The sequence below is a fragment of the Myxocyprinus asiaticus genome, chromosome 1, assembly GCF_019703515.2.
Source record: "Myxocyprinus asiaticus isolate MX2 ecotype Aquarium Trade chromosome 1, UBuf_Myxa_2, whole genome shotgun sequence".
NCBI lineage: Eukaryota > Metazoa > Chordata > Actinopteri > Cypriniformes > Catostomidae > Myxocyprinus > Myxocyprinus asiaticus.
The window spans coordinates 21,907,800-21,926,857 of NC_059344.1; the positions used below are offsets into that span (position 1 = coordinate 21,907,800).

Below are 19,058 nucleotides of genomic sequence, written 5' to 3' on the forward strand. Positions count from 1 at the left end.
ATGCTTCCGGGATTTGCTTCCAGCAACTTTGTTTGCAGTGTGTAGGTGCAGCTCATCGCTGCTCTCAGGTGCAACCTCGTGGCACAAGGAAGTAACGTCCGACTTGAAACTGTGGCCATACAATCTCCATCTCGCTGGATGAGTTGAGATTACTCTGTGTTCAACCGAACACTCTAACGGATCCGAAGGAGACCGCCAAGCAATCCGCATCTTCATCCGTTTGCCTGCAGAAGTGAAGAGATTAAAGATTTCTCTTCCATCTTCAATCAAGTCGACATTTCTGAAGTTCTCCGCCAGCCCGCCGAGAATCAACATCCGTGCCCGCCAATGCTTCACGGTTGGAATGGTGTTCTTCGGCTTGCAAGCCTCACCCTTTTTCCTCCAAACATAACGATGGTCATTATGGCAAAAATGTTCAAATTTTGTTTCATCAGACCAGAGGAAATTTCTCCAGAAAGTTAGGTCTTTGTCCCCATGTGCACTTGCAAATTGTAGTCTGGCTTTTTTATGGCTGTTTTGGAGCATTGTCTTTTTCCTTGCTGAGGAGCCTTTCAGGTTATGTCAATATAGGACTCGTTTTACTGTGGATATAGATACTTGTCTACCTGTTTCCTCCAGCATCTTCACAAGGTCCTTTGCTGTTGTTCTGGGATTGATTTGCACCTCTCTAGGAGACAGAATACGTCACCTTCCTGAGCAGTATGATGGCTGCAAGGTCCCATGGTGTTTATACTTGCGTACTATTGTTTGTACAGATGAACGTGGTACCTTCAAGCATTTGGACATTTCTCCCAAGGATGAACCAGACTTGTGGAGGTCCACAATCTTTTTTTTTTCTGAGGTCTTGGCTGATTTCTTTTGATTGTCCCATGATGTCAAGCAAAGAGGCACTGAGTTTGAAGGTAGGCCTTAAAATACATCCACAGGTACACCACCAATTGACTCAAATTAGCCAATTAGCCTATCAGAAGCTAATTGCCTAAAGGCTAGACATCGTTTTCTTGAATTTTCCAAACTGCTTAAAGTCACGGTTAACTTAGTGAATGTAAACTTCTGACCCACTGGAATTGTGATGTAGTCAATTAAATGTGAAACAATCTGTCTGTAAACATTTGTTGGAAGAATTACTTGTGTCATGCACAAAGTAGATGTCCTAATCTACAAACTATAGTTTGCTAATGTGAAATCTGTGGAGTGGTTAAACAATTTGTTTTAATGATTTCAACCTAAGTGTAAGTAAACTTCTGACTTCAACTGTATATATAGTCTTCACCGACCCTGCGATTGCACCTTGACCCACAGATGAATGTTTAAACGAAACATTGCAATCAAACACACATCTGATGAACAAAGCAGTGATTGTGTAAAATTAATAGATTGTGCAAAGAATAGATTCAACACTCACTCAGGGACAGCGACTCTCAAGAAGCACTTAAAGTGCATAGTTGCAAAGTGCATTTTTGGAAAACGCACGTGAAAAAGGAAAGAACGTTCGTATCTTTGCACGTAGAGAACGCTCATAAGAATTAAGATCCAAATGGAAAAATACTGATTCTTCTCAGAGCGAACCGAAATGAAAAACATGTTTTTAGTCCCGTTAAAAATTTCCAAGCACAAGTCTAGAACTAAGATGTGAAGGATTTTTTTTTTCTCTCCATCACAGTGGTCTAGACTTGATTTACGTCAACAGTGACAATCTAAAGGTTGTCCTCTGACCTACTCAGCCGATGACCCCAAACCCTAAAGTACAGTACTTCTGACTGTTGTGGGGCACTTTGTTGTGGTCTCATTGAGGAAAAGAGGTTTTTTTTCTCCATCTGCTAAAGTAACTGGTGTCAGTGGGTCATGGTTTCGCAGGCAGTCTTTTACCACAATGACACAAAGCTTAACAACTGCACGACATGATAATTGAAGAGAATTATTATTTTGTTTTTTTTGGTATTTTCCTTTTTACTGTGCAATTCGAGTTTGACCTCGTTTTCAAATTCAGAACAGGGAAAGGATGAAATCCATAAACAAATTTACATTTTTGTGGCTGAAAACAGGAGGATGTGGTGAACTCATTATAAGCTACATCTGCTGCACCTTGTGGTTCCCACCTTGAGAGCCACCATAATCTTGTCAATCCTGGTAAGGTGAAGATACAGTCATCTTCTACAATAGGGAAGATGCAAAAGCTGCTTATGGTAGTGTACGTTTTTGTTGTTTTTACATTTGAATTGCATCTACATACTCTTTGTCATGCAATTCTGCTTTTGGAATACAGTGAGTGTATGTCTTGAAGTTTCTTTTACAAGAAGCCCAATGTAGCATGATGAAGTTGTTTGTTTTGGGTGCCCAGTAGCATATCCTGGCATAGGTGATATAGGCAGGCTCCTAGGGTGACAACACTCTCTGGGGCGGCATGACAGGGTAACTGATCGATCGCCCCTGCACAGAGCTCACAAGATCGCGATGGAAGAAAGGTGCCCTTTCAGTTTGTCTAGGTCTTGTGTGAAAGCCACTACGGTTGTGAAAGAGACTGTGGAAAAACAGATGCTACATGAAGCATTGCCATTGCCATTGTTAGAAAATGCTGTTGCTGTTAGGTTTGAAACTCTCAAAATAAGCCAACCCTCCACACGGTCACTAAACCATCTGACATGCTCAACACATTCTAGCACTGTAAACCCCCTTCCTCCCCTACCTAGTTCTCTCTCTCTCTCTCTCTCTCTCTCTCTCTCTCTCTCTCTCTCTCTCTCTCTCTCTCTCTCTCTCTCAGTTTCCAGGAGGATGAGGGTTTTTTAACTCAGAGTTATGAGACATGCAGTAGGCAATCATCAATTAACGACACTGATACCAGACTGCATGCGAAACAGCCTTACTTAAAGTCCTCATTTTAAACACTGCACAATAGGTACAGGTCCCAGATCAGCAACATGGCACAGTTTCTATAACATGATTATCAAATACTAGCCTATACTGACACGAGTATGATCTGATGTACAACAGAACTCTTCCAGCTGAACATTCCCCTGGAAACACAAGCTAATGCTCTAATTTTAACTGTTGATGTAGGAATGTTTTAAGACGAATCTGTCATGGCGTAGGTTTGCAGCCCTCTTTTTTCCACTGTTTTTAACTGTTATTGTTATAGCCATTGACAATAAAGGCTTTTTAACTATATTTTTGATCTGGAAGTGTGCCTTGATTTTCTTTTTTCCTTTTTGGATCTGTCATGGCTGTTGGAGAATATTATACCATTCTCATACATCACACACAGATATGACACACTAAACTGATTTTAGCTTTGTTGTTGCTTATGGGGGAATTGTACAGTTGGGCTTGAAACACTACAATTGTGCCAATGGATCATAAGTTAGCTTAAATGTTGGCGTGTAAATAGTTAATAAGAGATGGTTTCAACAATTAAAAGATGTTTCCTATGTTTTGTGGTGTTTAATTTGCAATGGTTTGAATGTTGCATGTTAGCAGAAAAGTTTATTGAAGTGCATTGAATTTGAAAATGACTATAAATAGGGTTAATACATTTAGGTCTCTTTTTTTTGTGACCGTGCTATGCGTAGCGCTATGCGTAACGACAGTGCACATTTTGTCGTTTCCAATTTTCATGAAAGCTCTTATTCTAAGTGCAATTTTCATGCCAGTGCAAAGTGCAAGTGGAAGCAGATAGGAGTACTTGCGCTGTCTGTGGGTGTATGCGTGCAAACTGTATTGTAAGTTAATGAAGCTATTTTTCTGAGAAATAGGTAATTGCGCCAAGACGTCTGAGAAGCACGTCTATTCTCAGCGCAAAGTTTAAAATCAGTTCCTGCTTTGCAGTTTGGGGATTCAAAGAGCTATCGATCACTTTTAATACTATTTAAAAGTGATTTGTGTTTCAGTATAACAATATGGTTAATAATAATAATAACAGTAATAATAATAATAAGTTTATTTTGTACAGAGCTCAAGGACGCTGTACAGATAAAATATTAAACAGCGAAATCAGGCCTGATTCCAGATCAAAATCACTGAGGGTGCTTCTGAAAATAGTGGGGGTGCTCTGTATAAAGTGGAGATGTATCATAATTAAAAAATAAATTGTAGATTAAATCATGTTTAAATGCTACTTAACGTAAAGAAAAGTTTGTTTTTTTAATGTACAAAAAATGTATTGCTTCGGGGGTTTTCCCCATGTTCTGTCGCTGAAAATGACAGCAAAATTCTGCACCTGCAGATTAGGACATACTGATTTGCAAAATCATACACGTTTGTATGTTTTGATGCAGCATTTTGGCATTCATAAACTGCAAGGAATTTTGTGTGTTTGCTAGTATTCAAGAAATTTGCTTGCCAATTTACACATGTGGTACTGGGGCCACATCAGCTGTTAAGTAGAACATGGAACAGAGAAGATAAAAAGTTCTGCATAGTTTTATCTTTTAAGCCAGACATGCACTCAATGAATGATGCACAATTTTCTGAAGTGTATACTGATGGGACCATTCTGCAATTGCTTGAAGTTTTGCTGCTATACTTTCTATCATGTGTTAGTAAAACTGAATAAAGGCTGAATACAATTATTAATTGATTATTTTACCATACTGGTAAACCATATCAGGAGACTGGTCTAAAAGTAAAATAAAATATTCAGGAAAGAGATTCTGAAAGCTTATTTTAATGTTGGCTGCAAAGTGGACTCGTTTACTTGTTTTATTCTCAAAACATTATCAATCTGTTAACATGCTCATGGGTCATGATGTGGGTCTTGTCAATGTTTGGCACCCCATTCAGCACACCACTGAATAAAACAGGCTGCATGACACTGATAAATGAATACTACCAGAGTAATATTCACATACAGGTGTGAGGGACTTCAGCGTTTCACAAATAACAAAGAATAAATATATTCCTCTCTCACTTGGTTTTACTGGCATGTCCCCTCCATGCACTATTGAGTGCTAAGTTGTTGTTTGTTTGTTTTTTGCGGAGAGAAAGCGCATGCACTCGCATGTATGACTGCCAGATTGCATAAATTAAGTATCACATAAGGTGAAATATTTCCAATTTGTTCAAGTATACAGTTGTGCTCAAAAGTTTGCATACCCTGGCAGAAATTGTGAAATTTTGGCATTGATTTTGAAAATATGACTGATCATGATAATTATCAGCCAGATAAATGAAAGATCTAATAAAAAACATTCATGATAAATCGACCCGTGGGCAGTAGTTTGTCCTGGTCTGCAATTGAGGGTGCTCTAAGTTTCATTTGAGGGTGCTTAGCATGTTCCAAGCGTCCAAAAACACCATCAAGACCGCAGGTGAGACAGCTGATAGAGAGCATATACATTGTCGCCTGGAGGCAGGAGGAAACACAAACATCCTCTGTAGCATTTCACCATGAAACACCACAGCATTGGAATGATGGCAGACAAAACGGGAGGACGTTCACAGCAAGGATGAAAGGAAGTCATATACATCTGGGATGGCATAAGGGTGCGGAAATGATGAGAATTTTTATTTTTGGGTGAACTGTCCCTTTGAATTAGACTTTCATCAAAATATGCAATAAGTAATCCAAAGTAATCGGATTAGATCACCTAAAAGTATAATCTAAAAGATTGTTACTGATTGTGATGTTACCGATTACAAATCAGTACCAGATTACATTTCAGAAGTAATCTACCCAATACTGCATAAAGCATAATTATCTAACTTTCTGTAACAAAAGCGTAACATCTATGAACATTTTCATTAAGCCCGTTGTATAATATCTATTAGAATTTATTCTCTAGTTGTTTCACTATCCATCTCAATTACTTCATCAGCTGTTGGACGCTGGGGAATTCCAGCCATCAGACAACTCCTAAAACCCATTTGTATGAGTGTCAGAACATCTTCAATAGACAAAGTTCTACCAGACACAGTAAAAACCCTAGTGCCACTCTGTAAAGGTGAGGAAATTTAATAACCAGTAGCTTAAAAATTTTTTTCTCTTTTTGAAAAAGAAATCCAGTCATCTCCCCTGCTTTAGGATTCCTCCCACTTTCAATCTTATTCCATCAGTCCATCTGTATGTCTGTTTCTCTCACTTGAGCACAGATGCACACTTTTTTTCATTGTCTCTTTAGTTGAATTCCTGTCTTGCATTCTTTTTCCCCATCTGTCTGTTTACTTCTCTCTTCCTGTCTCAGTTTCAGTGTCAGTCTTTCTTTGTTTATTTCTGTTCTTCTTACAGAAATTCTTCCATCTGCTTGTCTGTCTGTCTCCATGTATGCTAGCTTTTCTTTCAGTCTTTTTCTTTTTGCTCTCTGTCCATCTGCTCATCTTTTTGAACCCACTGTTTCAGAATGAGTGGCCACCCATCAGCACCATCTTTAAATCTCCAGCCATTAAACCTCAAAACAGCACAATATTGGAACTGTTTCAAAAGCAACTGAATGTTATTTGCATGAAAAATGGCTGGGCTTCCTGTTGACTGAAATTAAATTATTGTAATGATGCTGCGTGGAACTGGAAGTCTCAAATGGAACATCATTTACAGTACTCTCACACATATAACACTTTATGTAACCAATGAGACAAAACAGTATTTGTCTGACTGGCCACTTGATCTGTCTGCACAATGATGTACAGGAGTCAGACTGCTGTATGAGCAAAAACACCTGTACAGGGTAGGCAACTGTTAAGGGGGTCGCACACCGGACGTGTCTGGCGGACGACATGGTGCATTCTAAAATTTGGAACAACTGTTTTCAATGAAGGTACACACACCACTGCCGCCACTCGCCGTCTGTTGGCGGTGCCAGCTACAACTCCGGAGGTTGCTCAAATTTCTGCCACACCACAGAGCGCAACTCTCATATTTTCCATTAAATTCAACCCAAATCATTATCAAAGGACATAGATTATTTACTTTAGCGTGCTTCATTCTTGAACAAGGGAAAAACCTTGGTAACTTTTGTGTGTACTGTCTGCAACATGAACCGCATCGATGTGCCCTGTGTTTGATACCTGTGCCATGTCCTAGCCATGGCATGGCGCTTCTCGTCCGGTGTGTGACTGCCTTTAGATGGTAGTTTTGTGGATTTATTGAACAAACTGTCTGTAAAACTGACCCTCAGTGTGTTTAGTTAAGGAAAGAGCATGTGGTTTTAAATGTTGGAAGAAGTGACCATTTTGACTACCTAGCTCAGACTGCAGGTCCCATAGAAACTACATTATCCTAATTTAATCTCACACTGATTGTGCCCATATATTTGCAGAGATTAGATCCAACCAAAGCTTTCCTCCACTTTCACTTAGTTGAGTTGTCTGGCTGGCTGTACAGAGCAGCTACGGATAACGGCCCTTTGGGTTGTTCCTTCTTGATATTTTTACACAAGCTTGTGTTGGGAGGTTCTTGATATTTTCACCAGAGTTGTTCCAGTGAAAAACAAATCAGTCTAAAAACTAAATAGCCTGAAAATACTCTTGGAATTTAATGAATCCATTGTGAACCTCCAAAGTGTACTGAATGCATAATTTAAGCAGTGGAAAGTTAGGTGTCTGGGAGGCTTTTGATTCAGAAACATATTATCTGACAGCATGTTTTCACAAGTATTTTGATTTAGTATTCGACAGATACATTGGGCTAATTTAATTTACTTTAGTTTATCTTAACACTGTAAAGGAAACACAGAAGCCATCTACAGTGCCATATGTGCCAAAAATAGGTGCATTAACACATTATATATTGCAGCTCAGAGGTGGCATGAACGAATTTACACAGGAATCACAATATGTTGCAACATATGTTGGTCTGTGGGGTCAAATCTGACCCCAACCAATAATCGTGTATTTTTTTTTTAAAAATGTTTTTTTTACCTTATATACCTCTAAATTACTAAACTACACCATTAATTTTCATATAAAATAAAATTTTATGTTACATTCACTTCAGTGAAGATCTACATTTCTCAATTTCATTCAGGTAGAAAATATGAAAAAGGTGTCATGTGTTAGGGGCAGATTGCTGCTTTCTGCTAAGAAAAAAGCAAACAAACAAAAAAACCTTTAAATTAAAATGACTTGAAAGAACAACTATAACCAGCAGATGGCTGCAGAGTTCCACTCATTTTCCTGGTAGTAGCAAACAGTTTTTAAATTTTTTTTTATCTTATCACAAGTTCTGCATTTGGATGTATATTTAGACATCAAAAGACATTAAAAAAATCAAAATATTTTGTCAAAGTTTAGCTTTTTATTTTTATTTTTATTTTTTTTTATTTTTTGGTTTGAGGTGTTTTGAAGTGTCAGTTTTTGCAATGATACCATGATACGACAAACCATGGTGTTACAAAGTGAAGACTTATTTTTTGTTACCTATAATTTATTTCAAACATCCCATTTCAATAAATCAGTAGAATAAATTAATAAAAGATGTCAATTAAACCAACAGTAATAAACAGAAATTAACAGGAATGAACAGTGAAAATGAATTTTGTGTACAAACATAAGACTTAGAATAAACATTTTGCTCCCACTCCTAAGTGTAAACTTTCTCACAGTGGAAAAAAATCTACTGTCTCAAACTCAGCCTTTGATCCGTGTGTGTGTGCGAGCATGTGTGTGCAAAGAATTATTGTCTTACCCTTTTATTTATATGTGTGTGTGCTCTCCATTCTGGATGTGTTATGGTCTCACCCCTTCATTTCTGTGTCTGTTCTGCATTGTGGCTGTTTTTATTTGAAAAATTCTATAAAAATAAATGCTGTTATAGTGTCACCTATTCATTTCTGTGTGTGATTGTGGGTGTGGGTGTGTGTGCACATGCGTTACGCATTGTGGATGTGTTATAGTATCACCCCTTCATTTCTGTGTGTGTGTTCTGCAGGGTTGTGAGGGTTACTTTTGAAATGTATTCCACTACAGATTACAGAATACATGCTGTAAAATGTCATTTGTAATGTATTCCGTTAGATTACTCAAGGTCAGTAACGTATTCTAAATACTTTGGATTACTTCTTCAGCACTGGTGGATTTTTTCACTTGTTTTGAGTATAAAAACTCTGCCAGTACAGTAAGACAAAATACACATGTTAAAAAACATTCTCTGTTTTAAGGATTTTTAGATATTTTTACAGAAAAAAAAAAAAAAAAAATGATTATCAAGAATAAGATTTTTGCCCTAATGTCAAAGGTCTTACTAGAAAAAAGAAATTATGATCCAACGTGAATTTTCTTGATAAACAAATATGATCGCATGTAAAATGGCTAGAAATAGCATTTTAACTTAGCGTAAAGCTGATAATTTACACAAGGATTATTTCTATTTCTTCTGCTCCAAACTTACTTCAAACTTACTTCTCTGTCTGCTCGTATGAATGTAACACATCATAAGAAAGTGTTTCACTGCTGTTCAAATGCACTTTGGATCGCATCATTTATATGTATAAATGTTTTCCATCTGAAAGGACTAAATATTAAATGAAACAAATGACAATAAAATGCAAAGTAATCTCTTCAGTAATCAAAATACTTTTTGAATGTAACTGTATTCTAATTACCAATGATTTAAATTGTAACTGTAGTGGAATACAGTTACTTATATTTTGTATTTTAAATACGTAATCCCGTTACATGTATTCCGTTACTCCCCAACCCTGGTGTTCTGCATTGTGGCTGATATATTGATTTTATTTGACAAATAAAAAAAGAAAAATGCTCGCTTTTATCGTCTCACCCATTCATTTCCTTTGTGGGGTCAAATTTGACCCTGAACACGAGTGTGACTTTTTTGGTCACACCACCAGAATCCAGCCCAGTTTTGTGTGTGTGTGTGTGTGTGTGTGTGTGTGTGTGTGTGTGTGTATAGATAGCAAATGTAGGAAAAGTCACTAAACCTTGTGCCACTGAGATGAAGGAAACCATGTTTTTTAAACAAACAAAATTCAAAAGGGGTAATTTTTTACCCCAAAGCTACATAAGGGTTAAAGGTCTTTTCACACCAAATGCAAATCTTTGTCGCAATTTTTCATCGTGATTAATATTTTGAATCAAAACAATGGATTTCTAACAAGCCATTCTCAAGGCAGCATCTCACTAGCTGATTTTTCCAATGATTTTCAGGTGTCAGCTTTATTAACATAATCACCGGCCAGGCAGAGGGAGACAGAGCGCACATAGCTTCTCTCACCTGGAGGTGTTAATCACTTGACTGCCGGGACTCCCTGCTGAGTTAATCGCTTCAAAGACTGAAAAAACACATCCGTTTTGTTTGAAAAAATCATTCTGTCACTGAGGTGCGGGGTCTTGTGTTCTTGTCAAGTGACCCATATCTGCCCATATCTTTGCACAACGTGACTAAAAATGTGTAAAACCTTTTACATTTAATTCTTGGGTCTATTGTAGATAACGTAACCTTTATATTTGTTTACAGCTTTAGATTATATAAATATATTGTAGTCTACATTTATATAAAATCATGTATTAATATGCATACCTTACAATTTTGTACTTTTGCTTTATTTTAGTTCATGGTACTTTAATATACTTTTGAATAGTTCACTTTCTACCAAATGACACGCGTTTGTTGTCCAGCTCTTTGTACAATATGACAATAAATGTGTGAAAGAAAAGGATGCAGTTTCTTTTTGCTATGCGTTCTCAATAGGACATGTCTTAAACAAACAACCAAACATAGCAGATGCTGCAGACTCTTGGAGTAATACTGAAATATACCTGTGAATTCAAAAGCTTCAGGTTGATTGGCTGCAAAACATGACAGTGAAGCATTGAGAAAAGTCAAAGGCAGTCGTTAAGTGTGACACCTTCCCTCCATTTTTAATCAATAAGTGTGACGGGCTCACTGACTAGGAGGTCGAGATCAATGAAAACAGTCACTAAGTGTGACGCCCCCACCCAAGTCAAGTTGTTCAGAGTCTGCTAGTGTTGAGCCAGCTTCACCTGGAGCGAACATTCGCGCTGAATTGCATGGCGACAAAGCAAAGCTTTTTTTTTTTCTTTACGGTGACCATATGTTTCCACTGCCACAGAAAAACCTGCTCAACCCTGCTCAACACGCTACACAGCTACCGCTTTGGGGTGTGTTTGTAATATGCAAAGCCAGTGTGTTTTGTGTCATTGTTTTCAGTATACGAGCAATAATATCATCTTATACAGTATATGTGTGATTACAGTTGGAAAGATGCCAGCTTAGTTTTCAAATGCCCACAATGTACAAACAGTGTTGATTTATTACACTTTTGGTTACCCAGCAACAGTATTGAAAAAAGAATGCGTGCAATCATCATTTGAAGTCAGAAATATGCAGTACATGATGATGTGATTAAAGCACTGAATCAAGCAGAAACTCTATCATTAAAAGCATATTTTAAGTGCTAAAGACAGACAACACTGCTTTCAGCTCACAGTAATTGGCTGGCGCCCGGCTTTTTTTGTTCCTCATTTGCATAAAGCCGAGGAATTTCCAATTTTTTGATGGCCTCGACTACCCTCAACGCCTTCTCCGCACTGCTGTCAATCCCACAATCCACCTCGAGAGTGTGGCACTTCACTTCCATAGGAATTCATTGAAAATGCTTGCTCACCTTTGCTGAAAACACGTCACTGGAAATGTACGGTGTGTCCATTTATTTTTTCTTCGTCAGGCAATGAAATGCCCTGATGCTGAAGGAACTCGAGGAAGAAATCCTGAACCAGCAGTGAAGATGTGTTTCATTTGCATCAAATGTTTGAAAAATGTATAAAAAAATTTCACACAAGGGTTTTCTTAATATGCAAATGACTTACTGCCTTGCATCTCCTTTAAAAAGCTCTCTGATCTTATGTGGATTGTCATCATAATTTATTCCATATTGCTGCGTTTTTAAGGGGTCAAGCAGTGAAGCTGCTGAAATCTTATTGTAATTTAACTGATTTTCTTCTTTTTAGGGGGACAAGCAGCAAAGCTGCTGGAAGCCTATTTTAATTGTACTGATTTTCTTATTTTTCTTCTTATTTTTTTTTTCTGCCATAAAAGTGTCTGGGCGTCAGAGACCATACGTCGTGGAGACACCAAACTTGGCAGGTTAATCCCAAATCCCCCCCACTACTCAGGTGCACAAATGCACACCCATCAAGGTGGCGCTATAATAAACACTTTTACGTTTTGGCTCATATCCCTGCAACTGTAAGGGCTAGAATCAAGCCCTACAGAATGTATATCTCTGATTTAATTTCAGTCTATAATTGTTTTCCACCATTTTGAATTTTTTGAAAAAGCTACAGTACTGTGCAAAAGTCTTTGCACATAAGATGTTTGACAAAAACATTTGTCTTAAGGTGGTTATTTATATCTGCTACTTTAGTGTGTCAATAGGAAATATACATTTTATACTCCCAAACATTCCTTTTGCAAATAGAATAGAATAGAAGAACAGGGAGCCCTGCAACAGATGTTATGGCCCTCACAGAGCCCCCCACTGAACATCGGGTCAGTCTGGGATTACATAAAGAGACAGAAGCAATTGAGACAGCCTAAATAAATAAAAGAACTCTGGCAAATTCTCCAAGAAGCTTGGAACATCCTATCTGCCAACAACCAAGAAAAACTGTGTCCAGGTGTACCTAGGAGAATTGGTGCTGTTTTAAATGCAAAGGTGGTCACACCGAATATTGATTTAGCTATTTTTCTGTTTACTGGACTTTGTATGACATTAATTGGTTAATGAAAACTATTAATGTCATTATTTTTTTAAGAAATCCTCACTATGAAAGTTTTTCACGTGCCTAAAATTTTTGCACAGTACTGTACTTTTTCGAACTCCAATCGGCATGAAATTAGGTATACATCATCAACAGATCCCAATGACAAAAAGCGATCAAAAGAATTTTGATACATCTAATAGTTCAGAAGATATTAAGGATATAATTTCTTCGGTTTAATGCATTTTGAGTAATTGATCAATATCTACTCAACGCAAACTCCAAACGTAACCAAACTTGGTACACACAATCAACAGGATGTTTAGAAGATGTCAGCAAAGTTTCATACAACTTTGCCCCTAGGGGGTGCTGCAACTAAAAAACTGTGATAACTTTGCAGCTGTTTGAGTGACAAAGTTCAAATTAGATATGCATTGTCTCCGGTTCAAATGCTAACATATTCTTTAGAAATTGAATCGACAAATTAACAAAAATGGCCGCCAACGGCCAGTCAAATTCAGCACCTTATAACTTGTATTGGGAATGGCAATTAATTACTTTATTATGGAAACTACTATACACAAGCAGGGTATCTACACGAAGCCGCATATCAAATTTTGTGACAATCGGCCACACGGTGGGGTTATAATTAGCTAATTTGTGTTTTTGCTAATATCTCCGGAACCATATAGGCTACAATAAATATTTGTAGCTTCTCTGAATCCACCAGTGCCCCCAAATCATATGATCATTTCTGCAAGAAACGTTTTCTCCAATTTCGATTTATTCGAAAACCTATTTTGTTTTAACTCATCCTAGGCCGTTTGCCCGATTCTAACGAAACTTGGTATATATCTACAGACCCTCCTGACAAAGATTTTCAAAATAATTTTGATATGTCATATCGTTCCGAAGATATAAGCAAATATGTTTTGGGGCATGGCCTATAATGACTAATTAAATTGTATCTTGTGAGCAAAATTTTCAAACTTATCAAAACTTTGTACACATAGAAAAGATAATGGTAACACGGCAAGTTTCGTTCATTTTTGATGCTAGGGGGCACTATAACTTAAGAAAATCCTAAATGTGCAACTGTGCTGTATAGGATTAAAAAAAAAAAAATCTGTGAATCCATCAGTGCCTCCAAATCTTGTGGTCACATGAATTTCCATTTTCAGCAAAAAACCGTTTCTATCATTTAGATTTTTTGAAAAACCTACTTTTTCAAACTCTTCCTAGGCTGTTTTCCCGATTCACTTGAAACTTTGTATACATTATCTACAGACATTCCTGACAAAAAGTTATCAAAATAATTTTTATATGGTTAATCGTACAGAAAATACTAGCCGATAGGTTTTTGGGAGAATCAAGCCGTACAGAATGTATATCTCTGATTTAACTTCCGTCTATAATTTTTTTCTGCCATTTTGAATTTTTTGAAAAAAGCTACAGTACTGTGCAAAAGTCTTAGGCACATAAGATGTTTCACAAAAAACATTTGTCTTAAGATGGTTATTATATCTGCTACTTTGGTGTGTCATTAGGAAATATACATTTTATAAACACACACCCATCTGACCCTAGGTGGTGCTATAATAAACACTTTTATGTTTTTACTCATATCTCTGAAACCGTATGGGCTTGAATTTCCATTTCCAAAAGAAACTTTTTTACAATTTCGATTTATTCGAAAAACCTACTTTTTCTAACTTTTTCGAACAGCTTGTCCATCTGGCACTTATAAACCTGAGGCAGTTCCTGGAGGTGTGGGTACCTGTCTGCCCTGTCCAGACCTTCATCACACATCCAGGCCTGGAAGTACAGACACCTCAGACTGTGTGTGTATGGAGGGCTACAGACCACACAACAACACATGCCAAGGTGCTGATCTGTTTTATTTCTATAAACATATGTCTGCTAATGTTTATGTTTATAGTTGTATTGTATAGGTGTAACTCTCCCACTCTGTTATCTCTCTCCCTCCATTTTTTTCTTCTGTAGTGGTGGTTTGTCCAGTCCTCTCTCCTCCAGAGAATGGCTTCTTCATCCAGAATGTGTGTAATAATCAGTTTAACTCTGCTTGTGGTGTGCATTGTATGGCAGGCTTTGACCTGCAGGGAGATAAAATCAGACTTTGCCAGCCAGACGGGACCTGGTCGGGAGTTCAGCCGAGCTGCAGAGGTGAGAGAGAGAGACAGACAGGGAAAGAGAGACTGGGCTAATAGGGATGAGTGTAATTTGGGAGTGGACACTAATTCGATTGTGTTTTTTTGTTGGATTTACTTTATCTCTTAATGGGGTCATACACAGGACGCGGCAGGCGTTCTAAATTTCGAAATCATTGTTTTCTACGAATGTAAGCACACAGTATATAAGTGTTATTAATTTAAACCACACAATGAGGACTTTAAGAAATTACATTATCACTTTCTGTTTCACAAGCTGCTTTGAAACGATGTGTGTTGTGAAAAGTGCTATACAAATAAAAATGACTTGACTTGACACCAGTATCACCATTCGGCATCCATCGATTGTGCCCAACTATGACTTGCCACTGACCACCACTCACAAAGTTTTCCATTATATTTGACCCAAAACAAAACCTTCAAAAATCATTATAAAGGGACCAACTTTATATTATTGACTTTAGGCTAGAAGATACATTGTGAATGGGCACATTTTCAGTAAAAACTTTCTTTTTGTGTTTTGACAGCTTGAATAAAGCCGAGGCTACCTATAGAGAAATTGTATAATAAATGTCACTCGTTTGTGCTGTTGCACCATTTTTTTCCTATATACCAAACTTCAAACTCATGATCGTCTGCGTACAGTATATACTTTTGTCTGTACAGTAGATGTATTAATAGCTACCACTATGCAGTGCACCAACACGTTCTAGGTGCGATACCTTCTTTCTTTCTTTCTTTCTTTCTTTTTCTTGTACTGTTATTTGCCTCTAATTCCTTCAAACTGGAAAACATATTGGTTTTATTGTCGGTTTATGTGTTAAACATTTGGAAGCTCATAGGGCCTTTAGTCACTCCATATGTTTCATCAACACAGAAACGCTAATATACTGCAGTCTGTGTGTGTGTGTGTGTGTGCGCAGTGGGGCTCATAAAGCCATTTCTCTGCTTGTCTGCATACCTGCTGCAGCACTTTTAGTTCATGTTCGTGTTTAGATAGCTGGAAAGTAAACTACTGTTGAATAACTCAAATACCAACTACTTAATGCTCACACTCACACACAGACTTCAACACATTCAAATTGATATGTGTCTGAACACACATCAACTCATATACCCAGACACACAAATGGGTGTGTGAAAGCTGACCTGTGAAGTGTTCCCTCTCTTATGCCCTCAGCCCTGAAATAATGATATTTCATTTTTTTTTTTTTTTTTCTTCTTTGTTTGGAAATAAATTACAGGTCTCAAAGTCCTCCTAACTGCAGACTTCACTACCAGCCACCCTCCTCTTTCTCTCTCTCTCTATTACTCTTGCTTTTCACCCAAAAGCTCTCCTCTACTCTCTCCATCTTTTCCATTTTTTGTTTCTCCCCAGCTGTTCATTTTAGCTTGCTGTTATTCCATGGAATCATTTAAAGTTTGCCCAATGCAGCAAAGTTTTAATAACATCACCAAACCTTTTGTGTGATGGCCTAATGTCTGTCTGGTGCATGTGGTATTTTCCCATAGTTCGCTCTTGCCCAGATCTCTTTCCTCCGCATCACGGGGAGCTAAACTGCAGTGAACGGAGCGTCCCCTACAGGCTGGAGTGTTTTGTGCGCTGTGAGAAAGGCTACAGGCTGCAGGGCAGAGCCAGACTCACCTGCCTGGCCAGCTCCCAGTGGAGTGGGCCACAGCCCCGGTGTGTGGGTAAGATAACAGATTTTGTATGTGTTTTGTGTGTGTAGTCTTGTTTTTACTGTTCTTATGTGTACCAAATTCCCCACAATAGTAGTAAGTCCTGAAAAACTGTTGTGGGAAAAAAGTCTGCATAAAGTGACTACATTACTTTGGGCTGCCAAGGTTAACATGTTAATTATGACATTAAATACAGTATCTTTGTAAGTAAATAATGAAATAACACTGTGAAATGTATTTAACACAGTACTTAAAGGTGCACTTAGTAAGATTTTATCTGGCTTTTACTCATCCCATCTGTCCCAGTAGTACTTGTAATTTTGGACTCTAAACTAACACCTAACGTCCAGGATACTGGAAGTTTGTTTGCTAAGTGCTGCCGCTTTACATCTAATATGTTTGTTTATCCTCTGTTTTGTTACTTGTAGTCTGTGTTTTTATCTGTCACATAATACACACATCCATATAATGGATATTCTTGTATCCAATCTAAAAAATAAATTGCCCGTTGTTGCGCGCTGGACAGTGACTGTGAAGCCGTGACTCACGAGCTCTCTGTCCTGGTTGAACACCGCCTTGCGCTTGCGCTTACCGTTCGATGTTGCACCGCTTATCCATGAGAGCTTCAGGTCACAGCGGTTTCTTTCATGACTCCAGCAGGGACCTCTTGTTTGGACATTTTATCTTTCCACTTGCACTCATTCTGTTCAGACTGTCTGGTGGATTACACTCCTGTTTATCAATACATACCATCACTCTGTACTATACTGTTGGTTCGGCTCTGTTGTAAGTGTATTGTGTTTGTTATTTTATTGTTTGGTTTTCTTGTGTGCACACAACATGTCCCGAGAGTGAGCTAGGACTAGCCAATCGTCGAGATAGTTGAGAATGCGAATGCCCACCTCCCTTAACAGGGCAAGAGCTGCCTCTGCGACCTTCGTGAAGACTCGAGGGGACAAGGATAGACCAAAAGGGAGGACCTTGTACTGATACGTCAACCCTCGAATGCAAACCGCAGGAAGGGTTTGTGTCGAGGTAGAATCGAGACGTGGAAGTACGCTTCCTTCAGGTCTACCGCCGCGAACTAATCTTGATGCCGGACGCTCGCCAGAATGCGTTTTTGCATCAGTATCTTGAACGGAAGTCTGTGTAAAGCCCGATTCAGTACTCGCAGGTCCAAGATTGGCCACAACCCACCGCCTTTTTTCAGTACGATGAAGTAGGGGCTGTAAAACCCCTTCTTCATCTTGGCCGGAGGGACAGGTTCTGTCGCACCCTTCCGTAGGAGGGTGGCGATCTCCACGCACAAGGTAGCAGCGTTTTCATCCTTCACCAAGGTGAAGTGGATACCGCTGAACCTGGGCGGACGCCTGGCGAACTGAATCGCGTATCCGAGTCAGACGGTCCGGATCAGCCATCGCGACAGATTGGAAAGCGCAAGCCGTGCATCCAAGCTCTGCGCGAGGGGGACCAAAGGGACAATCTCGTCGGACGTACCGGCAGGTGGGGCCTCGCGGCGGGGTGGAGCTCGAGGTGCCACACCATGTCGTGGCCGTGCTGAGTCTAGGGACACTGAAGCACTTACCTGGCTCCTTGTGACCACCCCCAGAACAGCCTGGGAAGGGGGAGGAAGAGGCCTGTCCTCACAACCCATGGAGACTGTCACATCGGGGGCGGATCTGTGCCACAGCTGGGCGCGCAGGGGCGGGGAGACCGCTACTGGAGCGCCAATCCTGCAAGGATAAAAAGGTGGACGGTGGTCGTGATGACGACCGTGCGCACCGGTTATGTGACCCAGGGAACAAGGAAACCGCTCTTTTGCTGAACTGTTGGGTACCGCAGCCACTTGGGCAATCGGCGAAATTAAATGAGAAAGCAACAAAAGATTCTCCTCCTGGCCCTCCACCAGGGGATGGAGTGGTCTGCTTACCAGCTCCAAGGTGGGTTTCGTCGTCCCAGAGTCGCCCATCTCAGGGGCGCTTCTAAGCCTTTCATGGGTTCTTGGCGGCCGGCCGTGAGACGGGGCCGGGCCGAAGGGGCGGTCACCACAGGGGGACACCCTTGGCGACAAGCAGGTGGGGTGCGGGATCTTGAGCTGCGCTGGGGCAGGATATGCCGGATAGCCTCTGTCGGCTGCTTCACCGTCGAGAACTGCTCGGCAAAGTCCTCGACGGTGTCGCCGAGTAGGCCAACCTGGGAAATAGGGGCAGCAAGGAACTGTGCCTTGTCGGCCTCACCCATCTTGACCAGGTTGAGCCAAAGGTGGTGCTCCTGGACCACTAAGGTGGACATCGCCTGCCCGAGAGACCGCGCCGTGACCTTCGTCGCTCAGAGAGCGAGGTTGGTCGCCGAGCGCAGTTCCTGCATCAAATCTGGGGCGGAACTACCCTTGTGCATTTCTTTTAGCGCCTTGGTTTGGTGGACCTGCAGGAGAGCCATGGCGTGCAGGGCAGAGGCGGCTTGTCCAGCAGCACTGTAGGCTTTGGCCGTCAGGGACGACATGATCCTACAGGCCTTGGA

The 19,058-nt window shown here is 39.7% G+C and overlaps 1 protein-coding gene across 1 annotated transcript in view; it reads left to right on the forward strand.

The window, feature by feature from the left end:
• LOC127429123 (sushi, von Willebrand factor type A, EGF and pentraxin domain-containing protein 1-like) overlaps positions 1–19,058 on the forward strand; it is a 162,113-nt gene that overhangs the window by 73,051 nt on the left and 70,004 nt on the right. The window contains exons 4-6 of the mRNA XM_051677987.1: positions 14,395–14,553; positions 14,674–14,853; positions 16,371–16,550. Of these exons, the coding sequence (XP_051533947.1) occupies positions 14,395–14,553; positions 14,674–14,853; positions 16,371–16,550 (519 nt within the window). The remainder of the gene's footprint in view (positions 1–14,394; positions 14,554–14,673; positions 14,854–16,370; positions 16,551–19,058) is intronic.